The sequence below is a fragment of the Diceros bicornis genome, chromosome 13 (assembly GCF_020826845.1).
Source record: "Diceros bicornis minor isolate mBicDic1 chromosome 13, mDicBic1.mat.cur, whole genome shotgun sequence".
Taxonomy (NCBI): Eukaryota; Metazoa; Chordata; class Mammalia; order Perissodactyla; family Rhinocerotidae; genus Diceros; species Diceros bicornis.
The window spans coordinates 17,084,702-17,101,777 of record NC_080752.1 but is presented as its reverse complement, the minus strand read 5'-3'; the positions used below and the strand labels follow the sequence as shown (position 1 = coordinate 17,101,777).

At 59.2% G+C, this 17,076-nt stretch overlaps 1 protein-coding gene across 1 annotated transcript in view; it reads right to left on the bottom strand.

Moving 5' to 3' along the window:
* The window catches only part of PCSK9 (proprotein convertase subtilisin/kexin type 9), a 21,945-nt gene extending 5,934 nt beyond the window's left edge, over window positions 1–16,011 (bottom strand). The window contains 11 exon segments of the mRNA XM_058552516.1: window positions 26–134; window positions 136–166; window positions 475–648; window positions 1,185–1,368; window positions 2,502–2,698; window positions 5,205–5,346; window positions 5,568–5,702; window positions 8,493–8,500; window positions 10,808–10,922; window positions 12,707–12,898; window positions 15,760–16,011. Of these exon segments, the coding sequence (XP_058408499.1) occupies window positions 26–134; window positions 136–166; window positions 475–648; window positions 1,185–1,368; window positions 2,502–2,698; window positions 5,205–5,346; window positions 5,568–5,702; window positions 8,493–8,500; window positions 10,808–10,922; window positions 12,707–12,898; window positions 15,760–15,954 (1,482 nt within the window). The 5' untranslated portion in view covers window positions 15,955–16,011.
* Window positions 16,012–17,076: the final 1,065 nt, after the last annotated feature.

Here is a 17,076-nt window from a genome sequence, read left to right as displayed (position 1 = left end):
CGCAGCCGGCGGGAGCGCAGGTCACCTCGATGCGCTCGCCCCGGCGGCGCCCGCTCCCGGAGAAGCTGGAGCAGCCCAGCAGCTCCTCGGCGGCGGCGCAGCGGGCCGCGGCCCTGGCCCTGCGCGTGGGCCCCCGACCACACGGTCCTGCAGAGCAGCTGCCCACCTGCAACAAGGCCCCGGGGTGAGGGGGCTGGGGGAGGGGAGCTCCCGTCGGGGCTCTGCTCACAGAGGACTCGCGTCTTTGCTCGTGGTGTGGGAGGGGGGTTAAAAGAACGCGATCCATTTTTTCCATTTGAACATGTTCTAAAAGCCTCGCAGAGCCCTTTCAGACCCTGCTCTCCCCGTCTCGAGAAGGTGGAGGTAGAATCCTCCTTCCACTGACAAGGGAGGGGCCGACTGCCAAGGCCATGCAGACCTCCAGGAACCTCCCCCACCCAGGCTGGACTCTGCCCACCCTGCCATCTTGCTGACCTGCTCCTCGGGTGCTGGGGGGCAGTGTGGCCACCAGGTTGGGGGTGAGCACGCGCTGTTCCTCAGGGAACCAGGCCTCGTTGATGACGCCTTTGGCAGAGAAGTGGATCAGCCTCTGCCTCAGCTCAGCCAGGGTGAGCTCCGGCTCGGTGGTCAGCATCATGGCCACGATGCCTGGCGGTGGGGCGGGCAGTGAGAGATGGTGGTGGCCTGGCCCTCCTCCCGACCTGGGACTCCTCTCCTGGTCCACACGCACACACACCCACACACAGGTGCACATGCACGGACACACCACGCTATTGTTCCAGAAGTTAAACCACCTGCGATCCCAGGCCAAGCGAGAGCCAAACAGTAAGACCATCTTACATCCTGCTCTCACACCTCTGGGCCTTGGTAGTTGCTGTTGTAGTTGCCAGGTAAACTCCCATTCCTCCACCAAACCCCACATCAAATGTCCCTCCTCCAGGCTGCAGGCTGGCCAAGTGCCTCCTCTGGGTTCCCTTCGACACAGCCCTGCCTACTCTGTGTTCCTTCTGTGTGTGCACCCACCTCCCCATCAGACTGAGGGTCCTGGAGGGCACCATCATTCTGACTTGTCTTTGGTCCCCCATGCTCAGCAGAGAGCCTGGCACATGGGGTCCTGGTGCAGACCCTGCCGCCAAAGGGGCTGTGAGAATCACGCTGGCTGAGGCAACGGGGCGACGACTCACCAGCCACGTGGGCAGCGGCCTGCGACGTCCCGCTCTGGGATGTGAAGCAGGTGCTGCAGTCACTGGAGGCACCAATGATGTCATCCCCTGGGGCAAAGAGGTCCACGCAGCGGCCAAAGTTGGTCCCCAGGACCCCCAGGGTCGCTGGCTGGTCCTGGGCATTGGTGGCCCCAACCGTGATGACCTGGAGAGTTGAGGGGGTGGGTGGCAGATAGAGGAGGGTCCATAGGGACAGACTGAGACCTTGCCAGCTGAGCCGGCTAACTCCTATCTACCTGTTTGAGTCCCATTCAAATACCCCCTCCTGAGGGAAATCTGACTCCACCAGGCCACCCACCTGGCCCTGGTACTGCCCTCTGTCCCTACCATACATACGCCAGGCACCATTCTAGTAGGGAGACAGACAATAAAGAAAGAAACGGTGGACTATTCAGAGCATCGGGTGGTTGTCAGTGCTGTGGAGAAGAGAGCAGCCCAGGGGGGGAGGACACGCTGGGTTCTGTCTGCTTCACACAGCTTTACATTTGGCAGCCAGGGAAGGTTATCACCGCGGGGCTCACATCTGTGCCCTCCCTGCCCCCAACACACCCCCAGCCTGGGAAGCCCTTGAAGCAGGGTGGGATTCCTTCCCCTGGTACTCCCAGTGCCCAGACTGCCCAACCCCCAGTGGGTGCCCCGCATGTTGGTTTGAAGAATGGACAGGCACGGCTCCACCAGGCTGTCAGTCCCTCCAGGGCACAGGTTTAGTCTCAAGGTTCACAGCCCCACTGCCTGGGACGCACCAACGGCCGGGCACGCAGTGAGCCACTCTGGGCCCTCAGCGCCTCCAAATCTCATCAGCCTCACTCAGGTGTCGAGCTGGGGCCAGTCATGCAGGACCTGATCAGGGGGCTTATGGAGGGCGGGGCTGGACAGTGGGGAGGCCCCGAGGGTACTGGGCAGGAGAGGGATGTGGGCAGGTGTGAGTTGCAGGCCAAGCCCCTGGGCCTTACCGGGGGTCCTGGGAGAAGGAGTAGAGGGACAGGGGAGAGAGGTCAACCCAGGGAACAGCAGCACTGAGGACTGAGGTCACGTGGATGGGGGAGAAGGGGCGGGGGGATTCAGGAGACTTTCAGAGGGACAATGGCCAGGGCATGGGGGGAGGGGAGAGTTGAGGACGGTGGGGGTTCCAGCCCCTCCCCTGCCCCAGGGTCTCTGACAACTCCCTCCAAAGCCGGGCCCTTCAGCCTCCAGGACCGCACACACCACACAGGGCTCACAGGGGCCCCACCAGCCTGCCTTCCCCTCCATTCTGGGGGCGGCGGCATCAGCACCCACCTTGGGAGCCGAGGCTGGGGAGTAGAGGCAGGCATCGTCCCGGAAGTTGCCAGCAGCGGCCACCAGCACCGCTCCGGTCCTCGCCAGGCGCTGGCAGGCCGCGTTGAGGGCCCGGCTGTACCCACCCGCCAAGGGCAGCAGCACCACCAACCGCCCCGCAGGCTGGGCCAGCTGGCTTTTCCGAATAAACTCCAGACCTGAGAGGATAAAGCCTAGGTCACCCCTGGGGAGTCATGCTCCCCTTCCCCCGGCCCCTCTCTTGAGGCATGGCGTGAGGGTTAATTTTATGTGTCAATTTGGCTAGGCTACAGTGCCTGGATGTTTGGCCACACACAGCCTAACTGTTGCTGTGAAGGTATTTTATAGATGTGATAAACATTTAAGTCGGGAGACTTTAAGTAAAGCAGATCACCCTCCATAATGGGGGTGGGCCTCATCCAATCAGTTGAAGGCCTTAAGAGAAAAGACTGAGGAGGAAGGAATTCTGTGTCCAGACAGCCTTCAGACCCAAGACTGTCACATCAACTCCTGCCAGAGTTTCTAGCCTGTCAGCCTGCCCTGCAGATTTCAGCAGCCCCCACAATCATGTGGGCCAATGCCTTAAAATAAATCTCTCACTATGTATGTGTATATACACGTACATACACACACACACACACCTCTCCTTGGTTCTGTTTCTCTGGAGAACCCTGACTAACACACATGGGAAGTGTGTTAACAACAGCAGCACTGATACAACCGGCCGCTCGCGAGCACGGTCATATGCCAGGATCTTGCTAAGTGCCCAAATATAGGAACTTACACGTATAGGCTCCTCACAATAGCACTATTATTATTCCTTTCCAGAATACTGAGAGGATAAGAAAGGTCCTCAGAGGAACAAGAAGGGCCTCCTGTGCCCGTTCTCTGACCCTCACAATCCTCTTTGCACAGAGGCCCACCTGCCTGACTCAGAGCTTCGGCCCCACGTGAACCCCGAGTCCTGAGTGCCCATGCACAGCTGGGTGACCCCCACCTCTCTGTGAAACGAGACAACTGGTCCGGGGTTGTCACAAGGATTAAAGATTCCCCGCCCTGGTGCTGGGGGCTCGATAAGCCTGCACCCCTGAGGGTGTCCTTCCTCTGACTGAGGCTGATTCTGCTCCTCGTCTCAGAGCCGAGTGTGCAGCCGTGAACTCGGCCGGGTGGAGGCCTGGATTCTGACACTGGCTCTGTCCCTCACGGGCTTCTCCTCCCAGGCTCCAGCTCCTGCTCTGCGCTGTCAGATGGGGGTATGGCTGGCTGACCTCTCAGAACCTTCTGGATCTGGGCCTCTGGGACATCCCCTGGGCTGTGGATGGCAGAGGTGGGAGTTGGGGTCCCACAGCCACACTCCTCCTAGGAGACACCTGGGAGTGGAAGTGAAGAATGACAACCACAATTACAGCGGCCATTTATTAAGCACCTGCTGTATACATATTTCCGTGCCCACACTTGACACGCTTTACCTCATCATCTGCTCACAGAGGTCACTGGCCGTGAGGATGAAAGCAACAGCTCCTGTTTGTTGAGCACCAGGTTACGTGCTAGTGCTTTCGACGCAATGACGAGGGCCTCAAAGCGGCACCTGTGCTTCCCAGGAAGCCACCCCGAGGCCAGGGCGCCCGGCCTGGGGAAGGCCTCTCGGGGCACGCGCAGGCCTCCCCTCCTCCGCACTCTGACCTTTGGGAGCTGGCCTGCTGAGCGGAGGTCGGTCAATAAGGAGGTGGGACAGGGGTCGCCTGATGGGGCGGGGGGATTGATTCTCGCCTTTAAAACTGATCAGAACCCGTGCTCTGAACAGGAAAGAATCAGGGCAGAGCTCCCCAGCACAAGGCGGGCACCTGGCCTTCTCAGCCCTTCAGTCAGGCCCGCGGCTGCCTCTGTGGCCCAGGAGCTCGCGTCGGACCCCCGGGCCTGGGGGCTTGCGGTGGACGTCAAGCTTAGCACCAGCACCTTTCCCAGTGAGGTCACCAGCTCTAGCTGTGTGACCCTGAGCAAGTCACTTCCCCTCTCTGGGCTGGTTTCATCAACTGTTTCACAGCTATCACAATGCCGGCCTCAGGGTGTGGTGTACAAAGTCCTTCACTCGAGGTCTGGCCACAGGAGGGACTCAGTGAGGGAGAGCTCCCGCCCTCTCCTCTGTCCACGGCCTCCAAGGTCCTGGCTCTCTGCTGGACCTCGCCAGAGGCCCACCCGGTAGACTGGATGGAGAAACCTGCAAGAGTCTGGAAAAGTCTCTGCCAGTTCCTCCACCAAGTCCACCTGGCCGGAGTGACCTTCAGGGCCCAATCAGTCACGGAAGAGAGGGGGTCCCCTAGGGTTAGAGGTGAGCAAGCAGAAGGTGGAGAAAGTTTGCTTATCATTCTCTGCAAGGGCCCATCAGAATCTAAAATAACGTGACGGAAGACATACTAGTTTAGAGTATGTGAAAAGAGGAGCAGTGTGACACTGTAGAAAGACCAGTGACCCAGGGGCAAAGCCGCACGACCCACCTGGCTGAGCCCCTGCCCCGGTGTGGGCCTCGGTTTCTCCACCTACACTGATGTCCTCTGGGAGCCCTGCCCCTCTGGCACTCTGGGACTCGGTGGCTCTGGGACAGAGGCTGCCTCCGCCTCTCTCTGGGCTGAAGCCGCCTCCCACGCAGGCCCGACATAGAGCCCGGCACCTGGAGCCGTCACTCACCTGCGAGGGTGCTGCTCACCGTGCCCTTCCCCTGGCAGTTGAGCACGCGCAGGCTGCGCAGGCTGGCGCCCTTGGCCACGCCAGCGTCCCGGCCGCTGACCACGCCCGCCAGGTGGGTGCCGTGGCTGTCACACTTGTTCGCCTGCTCGACCAACACAAGGCCCGTGTGAGAGACCACCACCCAGTAACATAACTGCAAGGGGCTGGAGGGGCGTCCCTACCTCACAACTGATGGCAGAGAAGGGACAGTGATGGCTGGGGAGGCCAGGACAGCAGGACAGCCTGGGGGGTGGCGGTCACCACCCCACCCCCAGGTTGGGGGTGAGCGATGGGGCAGCCCCCCTGCCTGAGGGATGTGCTCACCTGTCTGTGGAAGCGTGTCCCGTCCTCCTCGGGCACGTTCTCAAAGTCGGTGACTGTGACCCTGCCCTCGATTTCCCGGTGGCCGCTGTGGATGCTGGTGTCTAGGAGACACACCTCCACCAGACCGGCTCCATCCTTCCAGGGCGCAGCTTGTGGAGAGGAGAGAACAAATGGGGGTAACATCATCATTAACACATATAAACTGTCTGCCTCGAACCAGGCGCTGCTCCAAGCACCTTAAATATATTAACTCATTTAACCTTCAAAAAATCCTCTCGAAGGACGTAACTTTATATCCTTATCTTACAGACAGGACAGTGGGGCACAGAGAGGGTAAGGAACTGTCCGAGGTCACCCCACTGGCAATGGTGGAACCCAGAAGAGAACCAAGCAGTCTGGCTCCATAATACGAATATTAATATGAAACAATATGAACATTCAAACAATAATAGTAATAATGGTATTGAAGGATGTAAATTATGTTAAAAATTTAATATGTTAACACCTTAAGGGGCAGTTGGGGCGAGTTTTTTATGAATAGAGTTTATCGATTTTAACTGACTCTGTTTGTGGAAGACTTACCCTAAACTGTTCAGAGAAAATTGAGAACAAGGGAGTGCTACAGAGGGATAAGTTTGGGAGGGTCGGGGTGGAGGGGGGCCAGATGGGGACATGTGTGTGCACCTTGATAGCTGTTTTGCGCCGTAGCAATTTGCGCCATAAAATGTAACTGTCTGAATGTTTTGAATTAACCAATCATGTAAAACCGCGCCAACCTTTTCCCGCTTTATGCTCCCAAATCCTATAAAAGAACTTGCCCCCTAAGGCTCGGGGTCGACCCCTCTGTCTCCTGCGAGAGACACGAGTCGACCCGGAGCTCCGTTCAATAAACCTCTTGCGTTTGCATCAAGTTCGGTCTTCTGTGTCTGTGGGCCCGCGTCATCCCGAGACCTGGTGAGTTGGGATTTCCCTCCCCTTCCCCTTGGGAATCCAACAGTATGAAATCAGCCAAGCCCCTATTTCTAACTTTTCACAGCTCCCTGAGCCTGAAAGGGAGACACAACAGGATCTGAAGAATAACAACTTATCTAAAAGGAGCATAGCAGGGCTGTCTGGCCCTCTGAGCGGGCCAGCTGCTTTCACAGAGGGGACACTGAGGCGGGGAGAGGGCGCCCGAGTCTGGGCTCCTGGCTCCCAGTCCACGCCTTCTCTACCACGTGTCAGGACAGCTCACAGTGGCTGTTTCCAACCGACATGAGTTACAGCCCCGGAGAAAGCCAGGAGAAGCGGGCCCTGGGGGCTGTCAGTCACTCCTCTCTGAGCAGCACCCCTGTGGCTGCTGCAGAAAACCTCAGAAACGTCCATATTCTCACCTCAGGACAGAGGAGGAGGAGGAGGAGGCGGAGGCCTGAGCGTGTATCACTTTCCTGGGGCCGCCCTAACTAACCACCACCAACTCAGCAGCTTAAAACAGCAGAAACTGATTCTCACAGTTCCGGAGGCCTGAAGTCCTAAATCAAGGTGCCGGCAGGACCACACTCCCCCCAGTGCTCGAGGGAAGGATCCTTCCTTGCCTCCTCCAGCTTCTTCTGGTGGCTTCCAGCTTCCCTGACTTGTGACTGCATCACTCCCATCTCTGCCTCATCTTCACCTCGCCTTCCCCTCCATGTGCCTCAGATCTCCTCCTGCCTTTCTCTTATAAGGACACTTGTCATTGGGGTTAGAACCCACTGGGTAATCTAGGATGATCTCATCTCAGGATCCTTAATTACATCTGCAAAGATCTTTTTACCAAATAAGGTCACATGTGCAGGTTCTGAGTGGACATGTCTTTGGGGGCCACCATTCAGCCCACTACAGAGCAGTTCAGTGGCAGCTCTGAGGTCAGGCCAGGTCAGCCCCCTGTGCAGCGTCTTCTCTCCACACCATGTCACTTCTTAGGCGAAGAGCCAGAGCTGGGCTTGGCCTCCGCTATCAGCCCCAGCCCGTGGCTTGTGCGCACACTGCCCACCCGGCCCCATGGCCTCCAGTCTCGGCAGGAACCTCCGCTGGTCAGGACCCGTGAGCATTCTGCTTACTTCTGCATCCAGCTGAGTGTCCGCCCAGCGGTCTGCAGCCCCTCCCAGGACGCAGGACGACTCGGGCTGCTTGCGGCACCTCAGCTCCCTCCCCGAGCGTGCTGGTAGTTTTCATTCATCACTGGGCACCTATCAGGTGCCAGGTGCCACGCTGGGGAGAGGTGGGGCAAAGAGGGCTCTGAGCTCAGACCTGAGGACATCTGGAGGCCAGAGGGCGCTGGCCACCCTAGAGGAACCACGAGATACTGAGCTGGGCTGTGGAAGGTCAAGGAGGCAGACACGGGATGAGGCCGGCGAGATGGTGGGCAGCGGCCAGATGGTGCAGGACCGTAAGCCGTGGCCGGGCTGGCTGCTGGGGACACAGATGCTCAGGCAGCCCGGTGTCTGCCCTCAGAGCTCCCAGGCTGGCGGGAGAGATGGTGCATCACAGACAGCCCGGGGGAATAAAAGGGCTGTCTCTGCCCGTAGATGTTAACCTCCACAGGACGCACATCCCGGAGAGCGTGCTGGGCAAGCTTCAGCCCGTGCTGCTCGCGGCGGGTGAGGAGAAGGCTGAGGGGGCTGTTGCGTCAACCCAGGCGAGGGTCCTTCCTCAGCCCACTCATGCCCAGGACCACCGTCTTCTCCAGGAGCTGTCACTGGGCTGCTGCAAGCTGAAGTGACCAGTGTGAGGTCACCCGCGAGCTGAGCTTGGCAAGGGCCTGGGGTGTGGCCCCAGGGGAGGTTCCGGGCTCCGGGAGGCAGCTGTCGCCCTCCTCACAGACTGGAGAAGAGCTGTTCCTTCCAGCTCGCCCCAGCCTGCTGACCCGCGGCACAGGGACGGGGGCTCTGAGCAGGGCCGACGGGCAGGTGGTCCTGGCAGAGGGGCAGTTCCTGGTGAGATGCTGCCAGATGAGAGGCTCCCGGCACGGAGCCACCCACAGCCCCCACCACGCCCTCCGCAGCTTGAGCAAAGCACGAGCCAGAGGCACCTGCGGGATCCTGGGGCTTCCAGTGAGAAGCCAGGAAGGGCAGGGGCCCAGCTTGGACGGGACACAGTGCCTGTTGGGCCCTTCCTGGAAGCCATCGCTCTATCCTCACAGCCCCAATGTGAGGTGGGGACTATGGTTGTCCTATGTCACAGAGGGGGAAAGTGGCCTCAAGAGGAGCTATCACTCTCAGGGGCAAGAGGACCTTGGAATGGCCTCATCCAGCCTCTGGCCTGGTGCAGGAAGCTCTGTGGCCTCTGGCAGGTGGAAGCCCAGTCCTGCTTGCATACCTCTAGAGCGAGGAGCTCGCTCCTTCTCACCAGGCAGGCCCTGATGTGCCTGAGAAGCTCAGACTGCAGCAAGGCCCAGGCCCTGCCAGTCTCGCCAACCTGTGGCTCCTGGCCACGGCCTTCTTGTCCCTTCCTCATCAGCCACATTCCCTCCTGCCCCAGGGCTTCTGTCCGGGTTCATCCCTCTGCGTGGACACCCTCCCCTTTGTGTGGCTAAGATCCTCGCTGCAGGTCTTGGCTTGAAAGTCACTTCTTCCAGGAAGACTTTCCAGACCCCTCAGCAGTCAGTGGGTCTGCTCTGACACATGCCCGCCGCTGCCTGGACCTCCTCACAGCTCCTACCCCCGCGGGAACTGATTAGTGTCAAGTGGCTGTTTAAGTAACAGATCAACTTCTCCACAACTAGATGCTCTGTGGGAGGAGAGCCAAGTCAATCTTATCCATCTTGGTATCCCCAGCACCTAGCAGCGTGCCTGGAGCACAGCGGCTGCTCGAGAACTTGTGGAATGCAGGAAGAGAAAGGAGAAGGCCGACATGCCGGCACTCTCAATATACCCCAGACGCAGGTGAAAGCCTGCCATGCCAGAGAACACGTGACCCTCAAACAGCCCCCGAGGGAGGAACTATCATCACCTCCCTTCTGCAGAGGAACCAAGGTTCAGAGAGAGTCAGTGACTTATCCGAGGTCACATAGCTTGAGTGCTTAACTCTGGGTTTGAGTGTGGCAGTCAGCCCCAGAGCCTGTGGCTGTCCGCCCTGTGCCACGTGGCCTCCTCGTGAAGGAAAGGCCTGCTCCTGGCCTGGCAAGCCCACTCGCCACTACCTGCTGAGCTCTGCCCCACCCCAGGCCAACAGCTCCTCGTCCAGCCGGGCCCTTCTGCGACTCCAGACGGGCTCCACACTCCTGCTTTCCATTCCAGCCACTGCCCACGACCACTGGGAGCACGGGAGGAGGAAGGCAATCCATGGGCATCCCAGTGGGGGAGGAGAGGGCGCAATGTCTGCTTCTGGCCTGGGAGAGTGCAGTGGACCCCAGAAGGTGTGTCCACATTCTAACCTCCAGGACCTGTGACTGTGACCTTCTTTGGGAAAAAAGTCTTTGCAGATGTGATTAAGTTAAGGATCTCCAGATGAGATCACCCTGGATTATCCAGGGGGGCCATAAATCCAGTGACAAGTGTCCTCATAAGAGACAGAAGAGGAGAGACACACACAGAGAGAAGGCCACGTGAAGAGGGAGGCAGAGATGGGAGGGATGCAGACACAGCCAAGGGACCCTGTGGTCACCAGAAGCTGGAAGGAACAAGGACGGATTCTCCCCCTGAGCCTCGGGAGGGAGCGTGGCCCACTGACACAGTGATTCCAGACTTTTAGGACGTGGAAGAGGGCCGGCCCTGTGGCTTAGCGGTTAAGTGCGCGTGCTCCGCTGCTGGCGGCCCGGGTTCAGATCCCGGGCACGCACCGACGCACCGCTTCTCCAGCCATGCTGAGGCTGTGTCCCACGTACAGCAACTAGGAGGATGTGCAACTATGACCTACAACTATCTACTGGGGCTTTGGGGGGGGGGGAAGGAGGAGGATTGGCAATAGATGTTAGCTCAGAGCCGGTCTTCCTCAGCAAAAAGAGGAGGATTAGCACGGATGTTAGCTCAGGGCTGATCTTCCTCACCAGAAAAAAAAAAAAAAAAGAACGTGGAAGAGGACATTTAGGGAGAGACTCCTGCATTCTACTTGGAGCAACAGGAAGGGGACTGTAGGAGGAATGGGACAGAAAAGGGGTCAGCGGAGTCCGCAGAGCTCTGAGGCCCCTGAGCGGTGAGCACGGCCGGCAGGGAGGAGAGGGCACCAGGTGGACTCAGCTTGAGTGGAGGGGGCAGGGGCAGCTGGGGCCTTACTGGGGGCACGGCGCTCATCCTCCTGGTGCCGCACAGGTGTGATCCGCTCCAGGTTCCACGGGACGCTCTGGGCGAAGACGAAGGAGTCCTCCTCGATGTACTCCACGTGGGGCAACCTCAGGGCCTGCAGAGGCCAGAGAGGCCAGAGAAGCCAGGGGCCTCTGCTTGAAACGCCATTTGGCCGACAGCAAACACAACCACAGCCCTTGCCCCACCTGATCAAACCTGACTCCAGTCACACCCAGCACCCGCCCCCTTGTCTAGCAGGTTCCCTCCTGGTGCCGGGGTTGCCTCACTCCTCCGCCAGGCTGGGGAGCACGGCGCTCCAACACCTCAGCAGCCAAGCCCAACGCCGCACGGCACAGAGGGTTCCTTTTAGGAAGGGTCCTGAATCTGACGTGTCATCTGGGGAGCCAGGCAGTGCCAAGGCCCTGGGCAGGCTGGACCCAGACTCCAGGCGCAAATCATGATAACCGTTCACTATCATGTTCGTTCCTGCCCCACTGTGCTCAGCACGTCACCTCTCAGGCTCTCCTTTGGAACTATGAGCTCAAGGGCGAGGGCTGGGGCTGGCTCATCCTCGGATCTGCAGCACACAGTAGGTGCTTACTGTGTGTTGAGAAGGCTGGTTGAAGGCATTTACTTGCCTGTCACCCCCAATAGACTAAGGGACCCTGAGAGCAGGGACCCTGTCCCATCCATGTCACCGCCCCACAGGACGTGGCACAAAGCGACTGTGTGTGCCCTGTGTGGAGGACTGAATTTCACCAGGCGGCAGTGGTGCGGTGGAGCGAGGAGGCCTGGGTCCATACGCTGGCTCTGCCACCCGCATGTCGTGTGACCTCGGGCGAGACCCTGTCCCACTCCGGGCCTCGGTGTCTGCAGGGAGCCGTGCAGCAGCTGGCCCAGTGGAGGGTCAGCGTGACAACGGGAGCCGTGTGTCCTCATCCAGTTAGGAGAACACGGACGGAGGTGGGTTGGGCGAAGCAAGCAGAGGCCAAACCAAGGAAAGCGTTTAAGATTTGCATCTGGGGCCAGCCCCGTGGCTTGGCAGTTAAGTGCATGCGCTCCGCTACTGGCGGCCCGGGTTCGGATCCCGGGCGCACACTGACGCACCGCTTCTCCGGCCATGCTGAGGCCGAGTCCCACATGCAGCAACTAGAAGGATGTGCAGCTATGACATACAACTATCTACTGGGGCTTTGGGGGGGCGGGGAATAAAAGGAGGAGGATTGGCAATAGATGTTCCTCAGCAAAAAGAGGAGGATTAGCACAGATGTTAGCTCAGGGCTGATCTTCCTCACAAAAAAAAAAAAAAAAAGATTTGCATCTGAGGCACGAGGACCAGGGACAGGAGAGGGAAGGCTGGAAGTCCTCAGCGACCCAGGCCCCTCTCTGCCCCTCTGCCAAAGGGGTGACATGGGGGCCAAGCTGGAGGGAGAGGAGACTCCCTGTCCTACAGGAGGATCTTTACACTGAATAGCGTCAACTTCAAAGGAATTTTGGATCCTTGAGTCATGCGTTGTAAAATGCCTCAGGCTCCACTAATGTCTCAGGGCCTTGTCCCTGTAGGGTTCCCACAGGCAGCAGGTGCATCAGCACAAAGACAGCTAACAGGCAGACCACAAGGTTTAATCCCAGCTCTGCGCCTAGCTAGCTCTGCGGTCCCTTCTGAACCTCGGTCTCTTCATCTTTCAAATGAAGATGAACATACCATTGGGGTATGGCTAGGCTTAAAGGGCATTCTGTACATAAAGCCAGGAGTCACTACGCTTGGTACTCAGTAAGTGCTCCATAAACGTTTGCTGTCACCCGATTTTCACCCATGGGCACACTAAGGACAGTCCCCGGTATGTCTGCGAGGGCCCAGTCCTTTCAGCAAGTGCCATGCCCAGCAAGGTGGCTCACCAGGTCCAGCAGGTCGCCGCTCATCTTCACCAGGAAGCCAGGGAAGAGGTCGTGAAAGGTGTGCAGGATCTTGGTGAGGTAGCCCCGGCTGGCGGCCCGGGCCTGCAGGCGGCGGGCGGTGCACTCCGGCTGCGAGCAGTGAGTCTCGCCCTTCAGCACCACCACGTAGGTGCCCGGCAGCCTCCAGGCATCCTGGCCCCGCGCGAGGAGGAGCGACGTGATGATATTCAAAAATAATAACAGTAATTCACATGAACTTCACTCATCTCTACTCACAAATCAGAACTACAGCAAAAGAAACACGACAGAGCATAGAAACTATACAGAGAAGTTACCAAATTAGGACTAAAAGACGAACGAAAGCCCCACATATAGGCCAATTATTGGTATTACATAGTCCATACATCACTTTCGAATGTGGCAGTCAGGAAGAAACGGGGCCCGCGGGCTACACTCCACAACAGGCGCTCCTCTGCCCCTGCACTAGCTCTCTGTGGGCCCGGCCCAGGCCTGTCCACCCCTAGAGGCCCTGCCCAAATGCCACCCCCTCCTGGAGGCCTTCCTAGTTACACCTCCCTCCCCCGGGCCCTAATCAGAATAAATCACTTCCTCCCTATTCTAGTGCCTCCATGACCCTTCTGGAGGCAGTCCAAAAAACATGGACCCAAATCCCAACTCTAATAGTTACTGGCTGTGTGGCCACGGGCAAGTCACCCAACCTCTCTGAGCCTCAGAATATATCTCCTCTGTATTGTGGGGACCGTAACACCGACGGCACAGGCCTGCTGGGAGGGCTGAGAGAGGCGGCCATGAAAAGCACCCAGGTTTGGGCTCGGCAAATGCCGACTGAAGGGATAGTGGAGTGAGCAAGGGCAGCCTTCTCAAACGGGAGAGGAGACTCAAGGCCGCCGTCTATAGGAGCAGACTGTTTGCTCGTAGCGCTTCTCTCTCCTACTGCTCTCAAACAGAGACGCCTGCTCCAGAACCCTCGCTGCCTCCCCACGGCCTGGCAGATAGAGTCCAAAATCCATGCCCCTCCTTGGTCCCTGCAGCCTCTACCTCGGCAGCGTCGTCTCTACACGTGCACCTCGGACTCCAGCCACAGTAGAAGACAGTCCACAACCTTTATCCAAAGTTTTAGGGCCAAATGGCTTTCATGATTCATCATTTACTTGGATTTTAGAAAGGTAGTAATGGGCAATCAGAGTGCTTAGAGAAGTTTGGAGCAGCATCCTGTAATCTATGCAGCTGAATATACGAATATGAATATTCACAAAGGTGGAGTAAATTATAAATAACCTCATGTCAGTTCAGGTCAGGTTACCACCAACTAAACTACAAAAAACCTTTTGGTTTTTGGAACATTTTACATTTCAGAAGGCGGATAAGCGACTGTGGACATGTGCTCCCTATTCTCTACCTCTAGTCGTCCCAGCTCTGTGCTTTTGTTCATGCTACTCCCTTCTCTAGAATAAAATTCCCCTGCCACCTTCATTTGTTAAACTCCTATTTAGGCTTCAAAGGCCCATCTAAAATGCCCTACGCTAAATGAAAATCTAACAAATTGAGAGGGCACTCTGTGCAGTGGAAGGAGAGTTCTCCGGGAAGCCTCCTTCTAATGCACCAAGGGAGCGAACCCCTCTCTCTGGGCCTCAGTTTCTCATGAGTAAAATTAAAGGATTGGTCTAAAATCCTTCTCTGCCTGCTGAAAATATTTTCATTCTAAATTCAATTCCCACAAAATATCCGTTGAATGAACGACTACATGAACTTCTGGAGGTTCCTGTTCCAAACTTCACCAGCTGAGAAATACAGTGAAGCGCTGGCTCAGGCGATGGTCCCTCCTCCCATTCCTCGCCTCTCAGGAGGGGGTACTCACGACTTCTACAACAGTTATTTTGGGGCAGTGGTGACTTGAAATGTCCTTTCTTATCCTTGCCACAACCCAGCCACATCCCTCTGGAAGGTGAAAGGCTCGGGAACCAGGAAGAGGGCGCTTTGACAGAGTAATCGTCACTGCCCCCGTGGGCGGCGGGCTGAGGACCGGCGGTCCCTCCCTCTCCGGCCGGTTAACGCCCCCACGCGGCAGAGCGAGGACCTGAGCCAGGATTCAGCCCCCGCTCGGACCCCAAGCCCGGCCAGGCGGCCCTCGGCAGAGCCCCGGGAAGTTTGTCAGCGGAGGGAACCACGATCCCCGGCCCTGGGCAGGAGCTCGCGCAGCCCCGGGGCCGGGAACCGGCCTCGATCTCCGGGAAACTCGCTCGGCCCACCCGCGCCGGGCTGTGGCCTGGGGCTCAGCCTCCGGGTCCGGGGACCAGGCGCGCCAGCCAGAGGAGCACCAGCGACCCTCGTCGGCCCGAGCCCCAAGTGCCCCAGCGGGCCTCGAGAATAACTCAGCCTCTTCCCCTTTCGTTTTTTTTTTCAGCTGAAAAAGTTGCAGTACTAGAATATGAGTTCTGCTCATATTTGAAGAAATTGCCCCCCACCCCTATCTTTTGCCGTCTCCCCCACTCCACCCCTGTCTCGACAGTGCCGTCTCTCCAAGACTCCCATCCCCACCCCCACACACTCTTCCCTCCACACACCCTCCACCGCCCAGATTCCCCGTACCACGTCAGGACGCATAATAATAGCAAGCGTGTCCCCTCCGTTCCCGGTGCTGTTCCAAGAGCTTTCCAGGCATCACCGCCTTTATCCGCGGGAGCCACGGTGGTGCAGACTTCTGAAATCCGCAGGCGGTCCTGGGAGCGCTGTGCTCGCGCTGTCTCGCGCCCCCGGGTCTCCCACCCACGCGCACCTCCCCGCGGCACAGCGCGGCCGCGCGCCCCAGCGCACCCCCTCAGAGCCGCGGTCCCCGACCCCTCGACCCCCTCCACCCGCGCCTGCAGTCCCCAAGATCCGCGCCAAGCCCGTCGCCGGGCGAGCAGAGGGCCCTCGGAGACCTTCTCTCTTGCCTCTCCCTTAGACGGGGGAAACTGAGGCTGGAGAAGAGACGGCAACCGCACGGGTCCCCGCGGCGTGTTCGCCCCCGCCTCCTGCCCCGGCGCCCGCACCTTGGCGCAGCGGTGGAAGGTGGCGGTGGCCACAGGCTGGGCCGCTTCGGCCGGGCCGTCCTCCTCGGACCGGAAGGCAAGCACCAGCTCCTCGTAGTCGCCGTCGTCGTCCTCCTGCGCGCGGGCGCCCGCGGGGCCCAGGAGCAGCAGCAGCAGCGGCGGCGGCCACCACTGCCCGGAGACGCCCGTGCCCATTGCCGGGGGAAGAGAGGTGTGCGTCCTGGCGGGGCAACCCGGGGTTGGCGCGCAGTCCACGCCTTGTGCCCTGCGGTCGGGGGCACCGTGCGTTCGCGGGAGCTCGGGACGCGGCAGGGACTCGCACGCGAAGGGTCGCGGGGCTCCGGGCCGGGGGCTGCCCTCTGCGGCCACGCGTCCTGGCCCCGGGCGGTCTCACTGCCTGGCTCCGTCCTCCTGGGTCGGACCCCGGCTGAGCGGCGCTGCGCCCCCTGCAGCCGCGCGCGTCTCCACGCCCCGGGGGAAACCTTTTGGGATGTGGGGGCACGACGCCCGGGCCGTGGAGATCACGCCACCCGAGCCCCATCGGACGATCCTACCTGATGAAACATTAACGGGGCCCCCCCGGACTGAAGGATCAGGTTTCGGCCTCGCTCAGAGGGAGGATAAAACAATCCCAAATCCTAATTGGGCTGCAAGGCGGCCCCGCGCTCCGGAAGCGCCTTCTCTCCGCCCCTCACCCCGAGCCTCGCGTGTGGTGCCAGACTCCGAGCTCGGTTGAGCCCACCTCGTCAGTGTTTCTGGGGTCTGCCTTGTCACTGGCCAGCCACCCCTCTCGCCTCCGCCCCGAACCGGGTTAAACCACCCCATCCGGGCCCTCTTCCTCGCCGCGGCTGGTGACTGCGGACTCCTCGCTAACCCCCTTCTGCACCCCCGAGTTCTTCCCGCCGGCGGCCGCGAGGCATCCTTGTAAACTCAGCCCCGACCTCTCCGGCCTCTGCCCCTTATGCACTCGGCACACCGACCTCACCAACTAGCCTTTCCTGGAAGACACCGCATGCTTTTACTTTCCAGGGATTTATTCTACAAAGATTCCCGTATTTTATTCCGCAAAGCTGTCGTATACGTACATTCAGGAATTCCATTGCAGGCACCAGCTCAGTGTTCCAAGCGATTCCATTTGCAGATTCCTTTTACACACCATGTTCAAGAACGCAACTGGACAAGCATCCAGTCAACACCTGCTGTGAGCCAGGGAGAAGGATGCGCCGCGCCCCCAGGGAAAGAGCAGCCGCAGGCGTCCTGTGTGGAGTAACTCCAGGTGCTCCTCCCAGAAGCGCTGCCCTAGGAAGAGACAACCGA